This window comes from Anoplophora glabripennis, unplaced genomic scaffold, assembly GCF_000390285.2.
Source record: "Anoplophora glabripennis isolate ALB-LARVAE unplaced genomic scaffold, Agla_2.0 scaffold170, whole genome shotgun sequence".
NCBI lineage: Eukaryota > Metazoa > Arthropoda > Insecta > Coleoptera > Cerambycidae > Anoplophora > Anoplophora glabripennis.
Window position 1 is genome coordinate 210,268 of NW_019416299.1, and position 15,405 is coordinate 225,672.

The 15,405-nt window shown below is 35.8% G+C and overlaps 2 protein-coding genes across 2 annotated transcripts; both read left to right on the top strand.

The window, feature by feature from the left end:
* Positions 1 to 67: 67 nt before the first annotated feature.
* Positions 68 to 1,282, top strand: LOC108903961 (calcium-binding and coiled-coil domain-containing protein 2). The gene is made up of 3 exons (XM_018706313.1): positions 68 to 252; positions 324 to 522; positions 580 to 1,282. Exons 1-3 carry the CDS (start codon positions 205 to 207, stop codon positions 1,119 to 1,121), a joined length of 789 nt encoding a protein of 262 aa, XP_018561829.1. The 5' UTR covers positions 68 to 204; the 3' UTR covers positions 1,122 to 1,282.
* A 791-nt stretch (positions 1,283 to 2,073) lies between these two features.
* Positions 2,074 to 9,255, top strand: LOC108903973 (AN1-type zinc finger protein 4-like). Its single transcript, XM_018706330.2, has 4 exons — positions 2,074 to 2,372; positions 2,547 to 2,870; positions 6,176 to 6,383; positions 7,591 to 9,255. Exons 2-4 carry the CDS (start codon positions 2,726 to 2,728, stop codon positions 9,182 to 9,184), a joined length of 1,947 nt encoding a protein of 648 aa, XP_018561846.1. The 5' UTR covers positions 2,074 to 2,372; positions 2,547 to 2,725; the 3' UTR covers positions 9,185 to 9,255.
* The last annotated feature ends 6,150 nt before the right edge of the window (positions 9,256 to 15,405 follow it).

Sequence of the window (15,405 nt, forward strand, 5' to 3'; positions counted from 1 at the left end):
ATGGTGTCAATGGGGTACCATTTCCTGTTTTTTTGACAGCTTATTTTCATTTATTTTGGTTCAGACACGTCACGTGACATCTTTGTTTTGTATTGTGTTGTGCAAATTTTCTTGGAAAGTATAATAATTCGCAAGGCAATATCGAACTTTATTTATCATCTTTAAATTGCAAGACTTGCACTGCCATCACTTTTTATTAAAAGTATGGCTGGTGAAAGCATAGAATCGAACTTTGTGTCTATGAGACAAGCTGTAAGTAGAAGTTCACGAGTGTAATAATAATTTATCTCTTGTCGATACTACCAAAGTTCTACCCTTTCTAGGTGGAATTTATAGACGTCTTGGACCAGTATTCCTACAACGAGAACTTACAGTGCACCTATAAATTCAATGATTACACTCCCCAAGAAGGAGATAGAGTAGCTATATTTAAGCTGGGATGGAATTTCGTGAAAGACTATGTAGTATTCGAATGGGTACCCACTGGAAGCAATAAAGACAAGGAACACGTAATCTTCAAAAGTAAGTTTGTTTGTATCCATACTCTTCAAATAGCGGATTAAAATATAACTTTTTTAGAGCACGTCCTTCCAAAGAACAGTGAAATTTACCAGATCTGTTACATCAGCGGGGAAAATGTTTTGCAAGGGGCAAGTTCTCCGTTCCAATTTGCGGCAGAAGTAATTCCTATGACGCAAAGCAGTATGTCTATCGTATCTGGAGAAGATGTATGTGACAGGACAATATCGGACAACCAGGATGAATTACGTAAGTTAAAAGAAGAAAACGAAATGTTACGCACGTCCCTAAAAGCCGTGATTTTCCAAAAAAATGGACGGGGCGCTAAGAACTACGACTCCGAGATCAGCGATTTAAGAAAAATTACTGACAGTTTAAAAGAGGCCCTGGCCCAGCAGCAAAAAGAGATAAACATGCTGAAAGTGAAGATTACAAATGGCGGAGAAGAGTACAGGAAATTGTATTTGGAGAAGGTTAAGGTTGAAAAGAAGTACGATAAATTGAGGAATAAAATGGAGGATACTGGGAAAACGGTTTCGGAAGCGGTTAACTTTGATATCGGCGATTTAAAGTCTATACCGCCTTTCCCGTTTTCAAAATAATTTTATTTGCTGATATGACGCATAATACCTAGGAGTATTTGTATATTTTGTATATATTTGTCTAGATTCCCGACACGCCGCTATTTCACCATTGTGATCTTTAAAACGTAGTAAAATAGGAATATAATTTATGAATTAATAAAAATAAAATGAATATTTAACATAATTTTTTTCAATTATAAAAAATATATGCAGGAAAGAGCACAAGTGCTATGTTGATAATCTTGAGACTGAGCTAAAAATGCGTTTGTCCGTAGCTGCGTTATTTGTTGGTTAATTTTTTGAAAAAACATCTCGAAAGATGTTTGACGTAAATTAATCACTTATTTTCTCAAAAAATATAGGAAATTTTTTTCTCGCAGACCACAGAAGAAAAACAGTAATTATTCTGCGTCAAATTATTTGTAACGTGTTTCAAAAACACCCAGTAACTAACAATTGAAGTAAAGAAATTTATGCTTTGCGCCTACGCCGTGGGGTAAATCTGTACGTCATTTCCGATCAGATCAGGTCGTGATTACCGCACCACGAGAATAAAAATAAAATTCTATATGCTAAAATTGTAGGAAAGTAATACTCATTCCATCACCACCAAAAGCTCAATGGCAATGATTTTTTTTAAATATCGGAGAGGTTAATGTAATACGGACATTTCCATCCAAAAAGCTTCGGCTACTACCGTTCAGAAGGCACTTCGATCGACTTCATTAAATTTGACTTATTTAATAAATTACACATATATTTTACTATTTATTGCTTTCACTATTTGGTGTTAATAATTTAAATAATGAATTAACTCCATTTGTGTGACACAGCCTTCAATTCGACGACGTCGATGGATGTGCGCTCTATACACCAATAGTCTAAGTTCACTTACAACTACTGTGAGTACCAGGAAAAATTAGCACGAACTCTCGTGATCTACGCACTCAACGGTTCCCACAGCTGATGATTCGTGAATCATTGCCAACTCCTAATTTTAGAGTGGTTACGTACGTTTGTGTTAATTTTGTGTCCAAATTAACATTCCATAGATAAAAACTATGATACTAATCGCATTTGTGTAATAAAAAACTAACGTTTGCGGTACGACAGGAAAATCTTGGAGACGTCGGACGTGGAATTTTTTTGGGTTGGTAATAATTCCTTGAGAGCCGTGAGGTGAGTCGTCACTCGTCATCTTAGAGAAATCGGTATAAAAGTTGTTCCCGAAAGCCGTTTTATTTCGATCTCCGGCCGTTTCGTAATGTGGTAAGTAACTCAACTTAAAAATAATTCGCTGCTGCTATATTTATTTAGGCGTGTCAGGTGTTTCGGCATGAGAAACCACAATAATCATCGTAATATCCCGCATCCATTTACAATATATCATTCAATTGCATTAATTAACTCCTTCCAAATTCTAGTACGCATTTTTCTTTCTAGGTCCGTGTTTTAAGTACGCTTGGGATGTGATTTTTGTGTAAACGTAAATTTCTCGCAAGTTAATAGCCCGAATGATGACTTTCCAAGGTGTTTTTAAGAGATAGTGTGAAATTACTGTTTGTGATTTTTTAAATAAAGTGAACTTTGGTATTTGTCAGCTGTCATTATATTTACCCAAAATGTCCGAGGATGGGTTCTCTGATGGTTTTGAGGAACCCAATATGGAAATCCAAATTAAAACACTCATGGGCACCACGTTTGACATCAAGGTTTCCTCCACAGAAACTGTCGAGGACATCAAAAAGAAAATTTATCGGGTGGAAGGTAAGGCTTCCATATCAACTATTAATTAAAAGTTTTTCTCAGTATTACGATAACGGATTTACACATTTCCTTTATTAAAACACGTACAGTCACAATGTGACTTATTTTACGATGTAACATAACATGATATTACTGCATAAAACTTGTGTTATTTATAGAATCTTAAAAATATTAAAGAACAATGTATTGTATCTACAAATTTAACTGTTTGTTTAGAGTTCGTGCATAGTTTGTGTGCCAAATAAATATTCAAATATGTACAAATTTAGCTAACCATCAAGGACAGACAAACATTATTGAATTTGGTGTAAATTACTCAAACTCAAGGTGCAAGTGCAGATAACGAAAACAATGTGAATTCAAAGCAAAATTAAAAATAGTACCTACATTATTTTTAACATAAAATTTATAGTGCACCTCCCTCGACACCTCCTATTTATAGTCAGCCATGTTATTTCTCTACAATTTAACAAGTAGCATTTTTTTTCCTCTGTACTCGAAAGATCTTAGAAAATTGAAATCTTAGATTCATTGAGCTTATTTGAAATAATTAAATTTGTGGATAATTTATAAAAAACATTCATTGTTCCATTAAAAGCCATTTGAAGTGTTTGCCACAAAAACATTTGTTTCCAAGAAACCCATCCTGTTATTTTGTTATTAATTTATTGAAACAGTGTAGTATTTAACGATGTTTACGTACAAAGCCATTTATTTTTATTTTGTTAATGAATTTCTCCAGTAACAAACACTTGCAGTTTTGCTAATTCGCCATGACTCACATGCCTGTTGGTGTTAATAAATAACATTTCTGGGTTTCACGTATTATGTATCTGATAAATAGTAACCAGTTTATAAAAATAGAATCACTAATTTATCACTCGTTTCAAGTGTGGTACGGTTGTTGACTGGATGTATCCTTATCAAATGTGTTATGTTGCAACTTTTAAGAATTTGCCACATATTTAACTTGGCCTGCCGTTTGGCTCATTGACATTCCTATCATTGCGGTTGTGTTGTAGTTGTAAGATTTTTTCGACGTTATAATTTTTTTATCACGAGATTGAAATTGGGTTGATAATTTCATTATGGGTCGTTTTAAGAAAACTGAGTTATATTCAATTGGAAATGAATGAAAAAAATATTAGTAAGATTACGATATTTACTAAATTGCAAAGATTGTTTTTATGAAATAATTTCTTGCCTAACTAAATATCTCGCAATGAGAAAAATAGACAAACAAAAAATATATTATTCCATTTAGTTTATTGTCAAAAATTAATCTTTTTTTTGGTTTTTGATATGTCTTTTGTAAATGAAAATCGGTAAACCAAGTGAAGTGCTACATATTTTTAAAAATAATAACAATAACATACGAATTCATTGAATAAACCATATGGCTATTGACCTAAGTCTTTCATTTTCTCAAATTTGGTTGCGAAAACTGATTTTCTTAACCTGCTGTCATATCACATCAAGTGAATAAATATGCAGCTACCTAAACTAGGTCAGTGTCACAGGTCGTTGACATTAAGATTCACAAACTAGACAAAATGCTTAAAAAAATAGCAACAAATACTTTTTTTCTCCAAGCGTAACAAAACTATGACATTTTATTTACTGAGAAAAAAAATAGTATCTTAGCAACAAAAGTATTCACTTTTAATCCTAGAAGCTAAAGTTGACACTTTTAATCCTTAGATTAAAAGTGTTAATCGAGATTTAATTTATAAAAGTTTATTCAGCAATATTTACAATAAGTTTTGTTTATCCACATTGATATTAAATACACAGTTTGAACAAATAAATAAATTAAATAAACCGCTGAAACTGCCACTACCTTCATTCTTGGAGCAATTCTCAAAGCAGTTTTAACGCATTTTCATTAATAGTTATATTATTTTCAGATGTGAAATCAGAAATGACAACGGTGCCTCGTTTTTCATTACCACTATCAACTTTCCGTATTCTTTTCCCAATATTTTCTTTATTCAAAAGTGAGTCTTCAATCTAACCTTCCGCCACAGTGCTCGATCTCCATCCTCCATGTCTTTTAAAACAAGTGGGGTCACCACCACCGTCAACTAAAAGGGTAGCAGATGTTCGTCTTAATGTGTGTCCACTGTACTTTTTCCAGTTGTTCAGCTTCAAAAATTCCGCTAGTTCTTGCGAGACAGCCCTGATTTTATGAATTCCGACCACAATTGGATGACGATGACACTTTCCACTAACATATCCGAGAAATAATTGATATTCTACCAATCCGGGTGGACATAAAGCAACATATTTTTGTTAAAATCTTAAATAATTGTTTCTCAATACAGTAAAAGAACGTGATCTCTTAGTTTTGGTATTGGGAATTTTTATAATTAAGGCGGATTTCACATCTTCGACATTATCAATTGTTAAATAGACTAATTCATCGGAGCGGCATACGCCTGCAACCCCCAATATTAGGACGACCTATAAAGAAGCTTTTTAACAATTTTGTTGTTTTATTTTTAAATCGTTTACCTTCATCAAATATAAAGTATCAGGTGCACTATTCTAAATGCAATCAACTTGCTCTTTTGTAAACACTCGCAATTCTTTCGTACATATCCCCCATTTTGTCTCTTGAGAAAAGGACGTAACTTTGAATATTTGCTTATATCAATCCCCTTCTTTACATCCAATGTTGACTGCAACATTGAATATTGTGACAAAAGCGTTGACGGCTTCATTTTAATCGCTAGGTTTGAGAAATACACCATCAATGCATCTTCTGAATACAACTTAATGTTTTTTTCCTTACACCAATCCATATAACGTTGATAGACACATTCATAAATTTCTCGAGATTTCTTTGGGAGAAGATCAAAGAAACCTCTTGCACACTCCAGTACACCTAAATCTTCATTAGATAATTCCATTTTACATAGTTTTCAGCAAATTGAACCACAAACAATCACAAATGAACTCAATTAGCAATATGGCGACTAATGTTTGACAAAGTATCCATGACTATATCGATATATCCTACTTACTTACCTATTTTGCTGTATTATCCAAATTTGGTTTGAATAATTTCAAAGCACAAATTAATAATTAAATGGAAGATTTCGGTTGGAGAAAAAATAGCATATTTTATTTGGATTAAAAGTGTCTTTTTTGTCTGGCAATTTTGCATCTGCTCGGCTATGCTACGCTTCGCCTCGGCAAATACAAAATTGCCTCGCCACAAAAGTAACACTTTTAATGCTAATATAACATTATACTATTACTAAAAACATGAATTTGATTTAAATCATATTTCTTTCGTGTAGGAATACCCATTTACCAGCAGAACCTGATATTCCAGTCGAGGGAATTGAAGGATAGGAACCGGTTGGGGGATGCGGGCATCCGAAACGGTTCGACGCTCACCCTCGTCGCCTCCATGCGGGGCGGCCCCATCTCGACCAGGAGGCTGTCGGTGGCCTGCGAGCACCACGTCATGCTCAAGGAACTGAAGGAGCTTTTGGAGAACACCAGGTAAAGCGTCGTTTGTCCTTAGCGCCTCAAAAATATAGCTTTTTGCGGTCGAGGCATTATTGCGACAGGGTGTGTCGGAAATGGTTGGAAAAAATTAAATTATGAAATGCCCAATTGATTTTGTGAGGGTGTTTGTTATAAAAACTTTCCATCCGAGTGTCCTCTTAAGAGTTGCAGGTTTTTTGATCGTTCAAAACGGCTGAAATTAAAAAAAGGGAAAAACATTTTCTTGTTACTATTAATTATTATTCTTCTACTGTTAATTTTTGTTTTCAGTTGGCTCATATTATCTTTCAGATTTTTGAGGATTAAGTTGAGATACTTAGGAATTTGATAAACTTTTTTATATCCTGTGAAATTGCAGTATTTAATTTAGTTTTTGATTTAAAGAAATGTGTTATTCGGATTAACATTTTTAATAACTGCTGTTACAAAATTCTTACTTGTAAATATAGTATATTGTTATGCTTTTCCGCTAAAAGTAACACATTTAACGTTAACAATATTAAATACAAACAGTTTTACAGCTAAAAAATATTAAATCTAACAACATAGCATAAAATTATTTCCAAAATTTGCTAAAAATTTGTGCTTCTATAATATTAATTATTATTAATCGAAAAAAAGAACTTAATTAAGTAAATATCGATATATATATCGAATATCGAATATAAATAATAAAATATCGATCAGAATAATAATACTATTCAAAAATTGAAATTTACTCAAAAATAAATAGCTTTTATCTATTTCATCAAAATCCCACTATTAGAAGCCCCAGGTCATCATTGTTGTTCATTTTGGTTCTTGTTGGTTCTAAGGCTGCTAGGGGTGGAACTCGTCATCAGGTAATGGTTATCCTTTGAGATGTGTGATAGTGGCTTTTGTAGCAAGTTAAGGAACCACTATTGTTTGAGGAACAGAAATGTCCATGGTGGTTTTAGAACCAACAACAACCGACATGAATATGTGCCCCCGCAGAACTTAGCCCGAGAACAACAAGAGCGGGTTAGAGAATCGTCGGTAAGTCTGTAATTGGCAGCAACCACACATCATATTTAAAGCAACTGTAAAGTGAACAAGGATTTTTTCAACTGTTTCCAGGTCACCCTGTATATCTGTTCAATTGGTAGGCTTCTTAACCGTAGTATTAATAAAAAAAAGTGACTTTAATTTGCCCGCGATTGCAGTGTTTCTTATTTTTCAGAGACGAGATCGCTCCCGGCTCCAAAGTATCCGTGTTGGTTTTCAAAGAGGGCGACATCATCAACCTGCTGCGGGTGATAGAGAACGAGGACGGCTCGTACTCCCCCTACAGCGAGAAACCCATATCGCCCCCCCAGAAGCCGGCGCGGAGGGAGTGCCGCACCGGCATATTTGAGCGGCTGGTAGAGGACAGCGAGATGTCCACCAAGATGGCCAACCTCCGCCAGAAGATGGAGGAGCTCAGCGTACGGAAGCGCAGCAAGACGAGTAAGGCCAAAACGACGGCCGCCGCGGAAGCTTTCGGGGAGCCGTCGAAGTCGGCCGAGGGCAAGACCCACCCGTTGTCGTTTAAATTTTTAGCGGAATGCGGAAACGATTTTTTAGATAACGTCAACCTGAAGATTTTCGAGAAAAATTTCGAGGAGGAGAGCGAGGAGGAGATAGCGCTGAAGGAGAAGCACCGGTCGAAACCCCACAAGACGGCCAAGATCAAGTCAAAGTCCCTCTACAACGAATCGAAGGGGGCGTACAGCCACACGAAACAGAATTACGCGAGGATACACAAGAAAACGAGGGATCTGCACGCGGGCGAGGGCACTTCTAGGGAACGGACGCTGGACGACCTGTCGCCCAGGAAGCCCATGAAGGAACTCACCTCTAGCCTGGCCGAGCAGTTTGCGGTCTTAGAGGAGGACAATCAAGATCTGTATGGAGAATCCGTGTCGGTGTCGGCACGAAACAGGGTACACCTCACCCGTCTAGTACTATCCGAGACTGCGGAACGGCCGAAGAGCTCCCCCAACAGCATCGAACTGGAGGAGAACGCTCAGGACCTGTGGGAGATACACGAACCCGCCTCGGAGCGCCTCAAACACAGCGCTACGTGCAAGGTGGGGCTGTTGAAACGCCGGCAGAGCCTGGACTACGGTTACGAGGGCATAGAGAACGCCCCCAAGCCGGAGATCGGGAATTACTCGTGCAAGAACTCGGAATTCGAGGTGTGCTCGGGCAACTTCTACCACATGCCGCAGTTCGTGTCCTCCCCCAGCGCCATCCCCCCGCAGTACGCCCCCAAGGACCAGGGCCTGTGCGACTACTACTTCAGCAAGCCGAGTCGCAGTCCGCTGTACGGCCGCAAGAGCAAGGAGGACGCCGCTACGAAGGAGGAGCCCTCGACCGAGAAGGGCGACGGCTACAATTTCCTGAGCGAGTGCTCCGGTATCCAGAGACTGAAAAACGAGGGGGCGGGGACGGAACGCGACACCGGCCTGTTCTCCGGCCACGACACCAGCATTGACGAGTTGTACGGCTACTACAACCTCGGCTGCTCGGCGGAGCTGCTGGGGGAGAGGGCGACGGGACAGCCGCCCAAGCTGGAGCTGCCGCCGGTGGTGAAGAAGCGGGCGCGGTGCAGCGAGTGCAACAAACGGCTGAACATCACCAACATCCACAATTGCCGGTGCGGGAAGATCTTCTGCTCGCAGCACAGGTACTCGGAGGTGCACCGGTGCAGCTACGACTACAAGACGGAGGGGCGCAAGATCCTGGAGCAGCAGAACCCGCTCGTCACCGCCGAGAAGGTCAATAGAATATAACGAGAGTGCCTGTACATTAACTTTTTCAATAATATGCTGTATTGTCGATAAATATACTGTTTACAATTTTGCTTTGTTGCTTGTTGTCGCAGTTCTATTTTCACGCGCGTGTGTGTGTGTGTAGGTACGTACACGCCTTGGTTCTTTTTCTTTATTTTTAGTTCGCGGTAGGGAGCTGGACTGCGCAAGACGAGTAACTGCGGATGCGACGCGGGACGCGGAGTGCATGCGAGCGAGGGTGGTTTTCTTTATCGTTTCGGAGGACGGAAGGAGCGTGAGGGCAATTTCGTATGTTGTATAGGGGAGAGTGAGGCTTAGCGGTGACCAAAGATGAGTTCTGTCTTTTGATTTTGTGAGTATGTTTGATTCTTGCAGTGGTGTACGGGACGTCCCGAGTAGCGTAAGCTGGGCTTTACGCGGTGGTTGAACTTTTCGGAATAAAAAGTAAGTTTCGATAAACCTAGGAATCCAGGATACAGGGTGTTTATGTTGCAATTGCCCAAAATAATAAATAGAAAATTTACGTGAGCATTTCACATTCTATATTTTATAAGATAAACGCTTTGGCAAATTTTTGTGACAATGACACAGTTTGAACTTTTTTTTGAACAAAAGTTGATATTTTCTAAAATATCCCGTTTTCAAAATGCTTTAAATGCAAGGGATAGTTGTTTAGATAAACCCATGGCGCGATTACATAAATTTTTATTTATCGACGATGAAATACTGTTTTTGGTATAAAAAAGGTTCAAATTTTAAAATTTTGATCTTATATACCTTAAAAATATCGCATCAAGAAAGATATGGGCGAAATTTCAAATAGGCTTCGGGGCCTATACAAAATTGTACCTACAATATTTTTGTGTAACATTTTTTTCACCTTTACAAGACAATAACTTTAAAATTTGAACTTTGTTGCACAAAAATTGACCTTTTTTTTAATTATTTTAAAATTATTCAGAACAAATGTTTTAACATTTATTTAACATCGTTAGTTTTTCAAACGAAGAAACCAAAATGCGATTACATAAATCTATATTCAACAACAGTTAATTAATAAATACCTAGGTCATTTTTATATTTTAAAATTTCCAAATTTGTAAATTCTGATCTTAAAAGTGTGAAAAATATTTATCTAAGATGGAGCAAAATTTCAAGGTCTTCTAGTTTTTAGGATGTGCAAAATTTTGCCCTCGGAATTTTTTTCTACAAAATTTCACATCTTTTACACAAAAACTGTCCCTAATGGTTTTTTGTTTAAAATTACCCACATCTCGTAATTTTGCCCTTGGGATTTTTTTTTTCTACAAAATTTCACATCTTTTTTACAGAAAAACTGTCCCTTATTGTTTTTTGTTTAAAATTACCCACTTCTCGTAATTTTGCCCTTAGTGGAATCTTGTTTTTCTACAAAATTTCACATTTTTTTTACAGAAAAACAGCCTTATGGTTTTTTGTTTAAAATTACCCACTTCTCGTAATTTTGCCCTTGGTGGAATTTTTTTTTCTACAAAATTTCACGTCTTTTTTACAGAAAAACTGTCCCTTAAGGTTTTTTGTTTAAAATTACCCACTTCTCGTAATTTTGCCCTTGGTGGAATTTTTTTCTACAAAACCACATCTTTTTTACAGAAAAACTGTCCCTTATGGTTTTTTGTTTAAAATTACCAACTTTTCGTTTAGACTAGGAAATCAAAATGTGATTACTTTTTTTCGACAATTAAAGGGCATTTTTCGTAAAAAAAAGTCCACTTTTGTGGAACATATGCACAATTCTGCCCTTGGTGGAATTTTTTTTTCTACAAAATTTCACATCTTTTTTAACACAAAAACGGTCCCTTATGGTTTTTTGTTTAAAATTACCCACTTCTCGTAATTTTGCCCATGGTGGAATTTTTTTTCAACAAAATTTCACATCTTTTTTTACACAAAAACTGTCCCTTATGGTTTTTTGTTTAAAATTACCCACCTCGTAATTTTGCCCTTGGTGGAATTTTTTTTTATACAAAATTTCACATCTTTTACAGAAAGACTGTCCCTTATTGCTTTTTGTTTAAAATCACCCACTTCTTGTTTAGACGAGGAAACCAAAATGTGATTACTTTTATTTTGTTTGACAATTAAATGGCATTTTTCGTAAAAAAAGGTCCACTTTTGTGGAACATGCAAATTTTTGCCCTTGGTGGAATTTTTTTTTTCTACAAAATACATCTTTTTTTACACAAAATTTTGCCTTTGTATATTTTCTCTTTTCTTCAAGATAAGTAACCTTAAAACTTACTAATTTTTTATACAGAAAATGTCTTGTTTTTTGTTTCAAATTACACATTTGCAGAACAAATTGTTTAAACGGTAATCGCTTAGATAACGAAACTATAATTCGACAACAACTGTTAAACAATACTTTATTCTTTTTGTATACAAAAAACATTCAATTTTCTAAATCAACTTAAATTTGTCAAAAACGTCACACCACAGAAGATGGTACAAAATTTTATCCCAGGCCAGTTTAAACTCGAGTTATTTTGCTTTGTACCGGGTGTCCCAAAATTAATGCAACAAAATTTGGACACAAATCCTTAAAACAAATTAAGGGAGCCCGTATTTTTTATTCTTGTCAAATTCGAAAGAGGGTGCCACTTGGCAAATAAAAAATACGGCTCCCCTAAATTTGTCTTAAGAATGACCAAATGTGTTGCATTAATTTCTGGACACCCATTGTCAGACTTATAAAAGATAAATATTGAAATTCTGTGTAAATTTTCATTTGTTTCACTTTAGGTGTCTTGATTACGTTAAAAAAATTACAGCTTGAACACCCTGTATCTCCGAAACTACCCACGGTTATGCCAACTTTTTCTTTGTTTCAAACAGTTCTGTCCCCAGGTAAAATTTGGCTTATACAATTCGTGACACTCTGTGTATGAAAAAAATTGCAGTGCTCAACAAAGAACTTCACAAATTGAGTTTTATTTATAACGACGCTGATGAAAATATAAATAAGGGTGGATATCAAGCACGACTTGACATTTCTGGATAAAGTAGAAGTTGGCAGCTTGAAAATTAAATGAATTATATTTTGATAACATGTCGGAAAAATTTAAATTTTTTTGTCATGAAAATTCTCGGTTTGGGCAAATATGAGTCCCATGTTTCGTATCAAAATATGACCTCTTTAATTTTCACGAGCCTGGCAAAATAAATTACGTGCGGAAATGTATCATGAAATTTTTGTACATAGCAAAATGTTTGTCTTATATACCATGGCTCTAGAATTATGACCCGACTTTATTAAATAAAAACTCAACGTCTAGAAACTTTTCATATAAATTAAAAAGTGAACGATGCTTTTTTACTTACACTATAATTAATAAACAATTAAATGTCTTCCATAGAATTTAAACGTTTTTTGCGAACCGAGAGACTAAAATTTATTTTAAAATTAATTTTCCTTAGCACAGTGGCGACTAATCCGATCGAATACTATTTAAATTGTATCGGCAGTTACTCGGATATACTGTAACATACATTTCTCCCATATTGGGTTTATATTAGTTTTTAACTTAATATAGTTTGAATTTGTCTTTTATTTTCTCGCTAATTTTGAGAATCATTAATGTTTAAACACTTTTTCTTCCTTTACTTCAAAATACTGTTCAAATGTTCCTGTTCGGAGTAATATTTGAACCGTCCTATAAAAAATACATAATTATCGAAAATAAGAAAAAAAAAATCATGTATTATACTTTTGTGATTAGACTGTGTTAATATTTATTATCCTTGTATATACATATAATATATATTTTAAAATATAACCTCTCTCCAAAACTAGAACTTCTATTTTCTTTAAACACCCTATCAGTCGCTCCTTGAATAATCATAATTTTTGTTTTATTTCAATACTTCAGTCATGGGGGTCTCCCGAAGAAATTCCAAACAGGTAAGTAATATACAGGGACGGCCAAAAGTACGGAATAAAATTCATATCTTTCGAATGAGTTAATTTTTTTTAAAACGCCGAAACACGTTAACTGATTTTGATTTTTTCCCATCTTTCGGTTATATAATAATTTTTCTTCAACCCCCTAACCCCCAGCTATCCCTACTTTTTTTTTTCAAATGGAAACAAGGCATGAGGGGGCTCGTTGAAAAGCTTATAGAAAACCGAAACCAGCCATACCAAATAAACATGTTTTATTTTTTCAATAACAAGTTTTTTTTCATTTAGAAATTGAAACAACTAGATAATTTACAAAAATAAACTCAATGTCGCAAATGCTGAAAATGTCCTGCATTCACTATTTGGCATTCTCCAAGACGATAGTAAAAGCTGTCCACAGCATTCTGAATGACTTCAGCTGGTAAATTATGCATCTCCGCCCTAATCTTGTTCTTTAAATTCTCAATATTATCCGGTCTGTCCTGGTAGACTCTTTCTTTCAAATATCCCCAAAGAAAATAATCCAGGGGTGTTAAGTCGGGGGATCTTGGCGGCCATTCAACTGTACCCCGTCTACCAATCCAGCGATTTGGAAACATTTCATCTAAGTATCTTCGAACATCAATACCAAAATGTGGGGGAGCGCCATCTTGTTGGAACCAAATTCTTTCATTCGGTATATCTGGATCAATTTCATGAGGGAAAATCACAGCTAGAGCAGGTATCAGGTCAAATGTTAGGAAATCCAGGTAGCGTGCGGCAGTAAGATTTTCTTCAAAAAAGAATGGGCCCAAGATTCTGTTGTTGATGATACCTGCCCATACATTAACTTTTTGTGGATGCTGCGTATGCGATTCGCATGTCCAGTGTGGATTTTCCTGGGACCAAAAGCGATAGTTGTGCCTGTTAACCACTCCATTTAAATAAAACGTAGCTTCATCCGAAAAAAGTACGTCTCGTTGAAAACCATTATTGTCGTCACACCGTCTCATCATTTCCTCACAAAATTGTAATCGCCTATCATAATCGTCTTCCAAAAGCTCTTGGACAAGACATACCTTATAGGGGTGGTATTTCTCTTGTTTCAGAAACATTCGAATTGCAGTTCGAGAAGCATCGTGATTGCGGGCCAATGAAACAGTTGAAGTATGAGGATTTTCAACAAGTTCTAATGCAATGTCTAATTTCTTTTCTTCATTCAAAGCACGTGCCCGTCCAGTTTTGGGCAAAGTCTGTACTGTACCGTGTTCCTCAAATTTGTGAAATATTTTACCAACTGTCCCTTGCGAAATTTGGTTTTCGGGATATTTCACATTAAATAAATGGCGCACTTCAGCCTGACTTCTTACTTTGTCTACACATCCAAGCAATATCAAGATTTCGATGCGTTGCCTTTCCGACAATACCATTGTGATTCAGTAAATAACTTGATTTTGACACAATAGTAACATTTCGAACTCCAATTTACAACTACAGCGAAAAATTAACCAGAAAGCCTGGCAAGTAAGTGGTGCCAAAAAACGCAACATAAAAAATATATCTTTTTTGCGTTAGCAGTGATAGGTACGTACAGTTTCAAATTATTTATTTTATTCTGTGCAAATTCATGGAGGATAACATTGAAGATAATTAAATTTTATTTCACTTGTTAAGTAGGTATTTTATACAACCCTAAAAACCTTGCCATAAAACTTTCTATAAGCTTTTCAACGAGTCCCTTCATGTCTTGTTTCAATTTGAAAAAAAAAAAATAGGGGTAGCTGGGGGTTAGGGGGTTGAAGAAAAATTAATTATTATATAACCGAAAGATGGGAAAAAATCAAAATCAGTTAACGTGTTTCGGCGTTTAAAAAAAAAATTTACTCATTCAAAAGATATGAATTTTATTCCGTACTTCTGGCCATTCCTGTATGTGTGGTTAGTGTATTTTCGACAGAAAATAAAATTTTGAATTCCTATCAATGTACTTTGATATCAAAAATCTAGGTATGCAAAGGATATCTCACTTTATAGATAAGATTCTTAACTGATGGGAAATACCTGGTATTCTTTTTGTTGTAACCTTTGACAGAGACTAACAGGAAATCTAGCCTCGATAGATAAGATCTTCCTATTTATACATTTTAATTGCATCACTTTTTTAAGTGGCTTCCTTGCTAATGGCAATTTATTTGAATTAGTATAACACCTTTAAAATAAATTCTATATACAGGGTATGCCATTTAACACTTTCGTTGCCAATATCTCCAAAATGAAGAAATTTATTTTAGTTCCGGAAACT

Coding starts and splice junctions, on each gene's coding strand:
- LOC108903961 (XM_018706313.1), top strand. CDS start 205: ATGGCTGGTGAAAGCATAGAATCGAACTTTGTGTCTATGAGACAAGCT. Junction 253..323: donor TTGTGTCTATGAGACAAGCT/GTAAGTAGAAGT, acceptor TACCCTTTCTAG/GTGGAATTTATAGACGTCTT. Junction 523..579: donor GGAACACGTAATCTTCAAAA/GTAAGTTTGTTT, acceptor TAACTTTTTTAG/AGCACGTCCTTCCAAAGAAC.
- LOC108903973 (XM_018706330.2), top strand. CDS start 2,726: ATGTCCGAGGATGGGTTCTCTGATGGTTTTGAGGAACCCAATATGGAA. Junction 2,871..6,175: donor GAAAATTTATCGGGTGGAAG/GTAAGGCTTCCA, acceptor TCTTTCGTGTAG/GAATACCCATTTACCAGCAG. Junction 6,384..7,590: donor GAGCTTTTGGAGAACACCAG/GTAAAGCGTCGT, acceptor CTTATTTTTCAG/AGACGAGATCGCTCCCGGCT.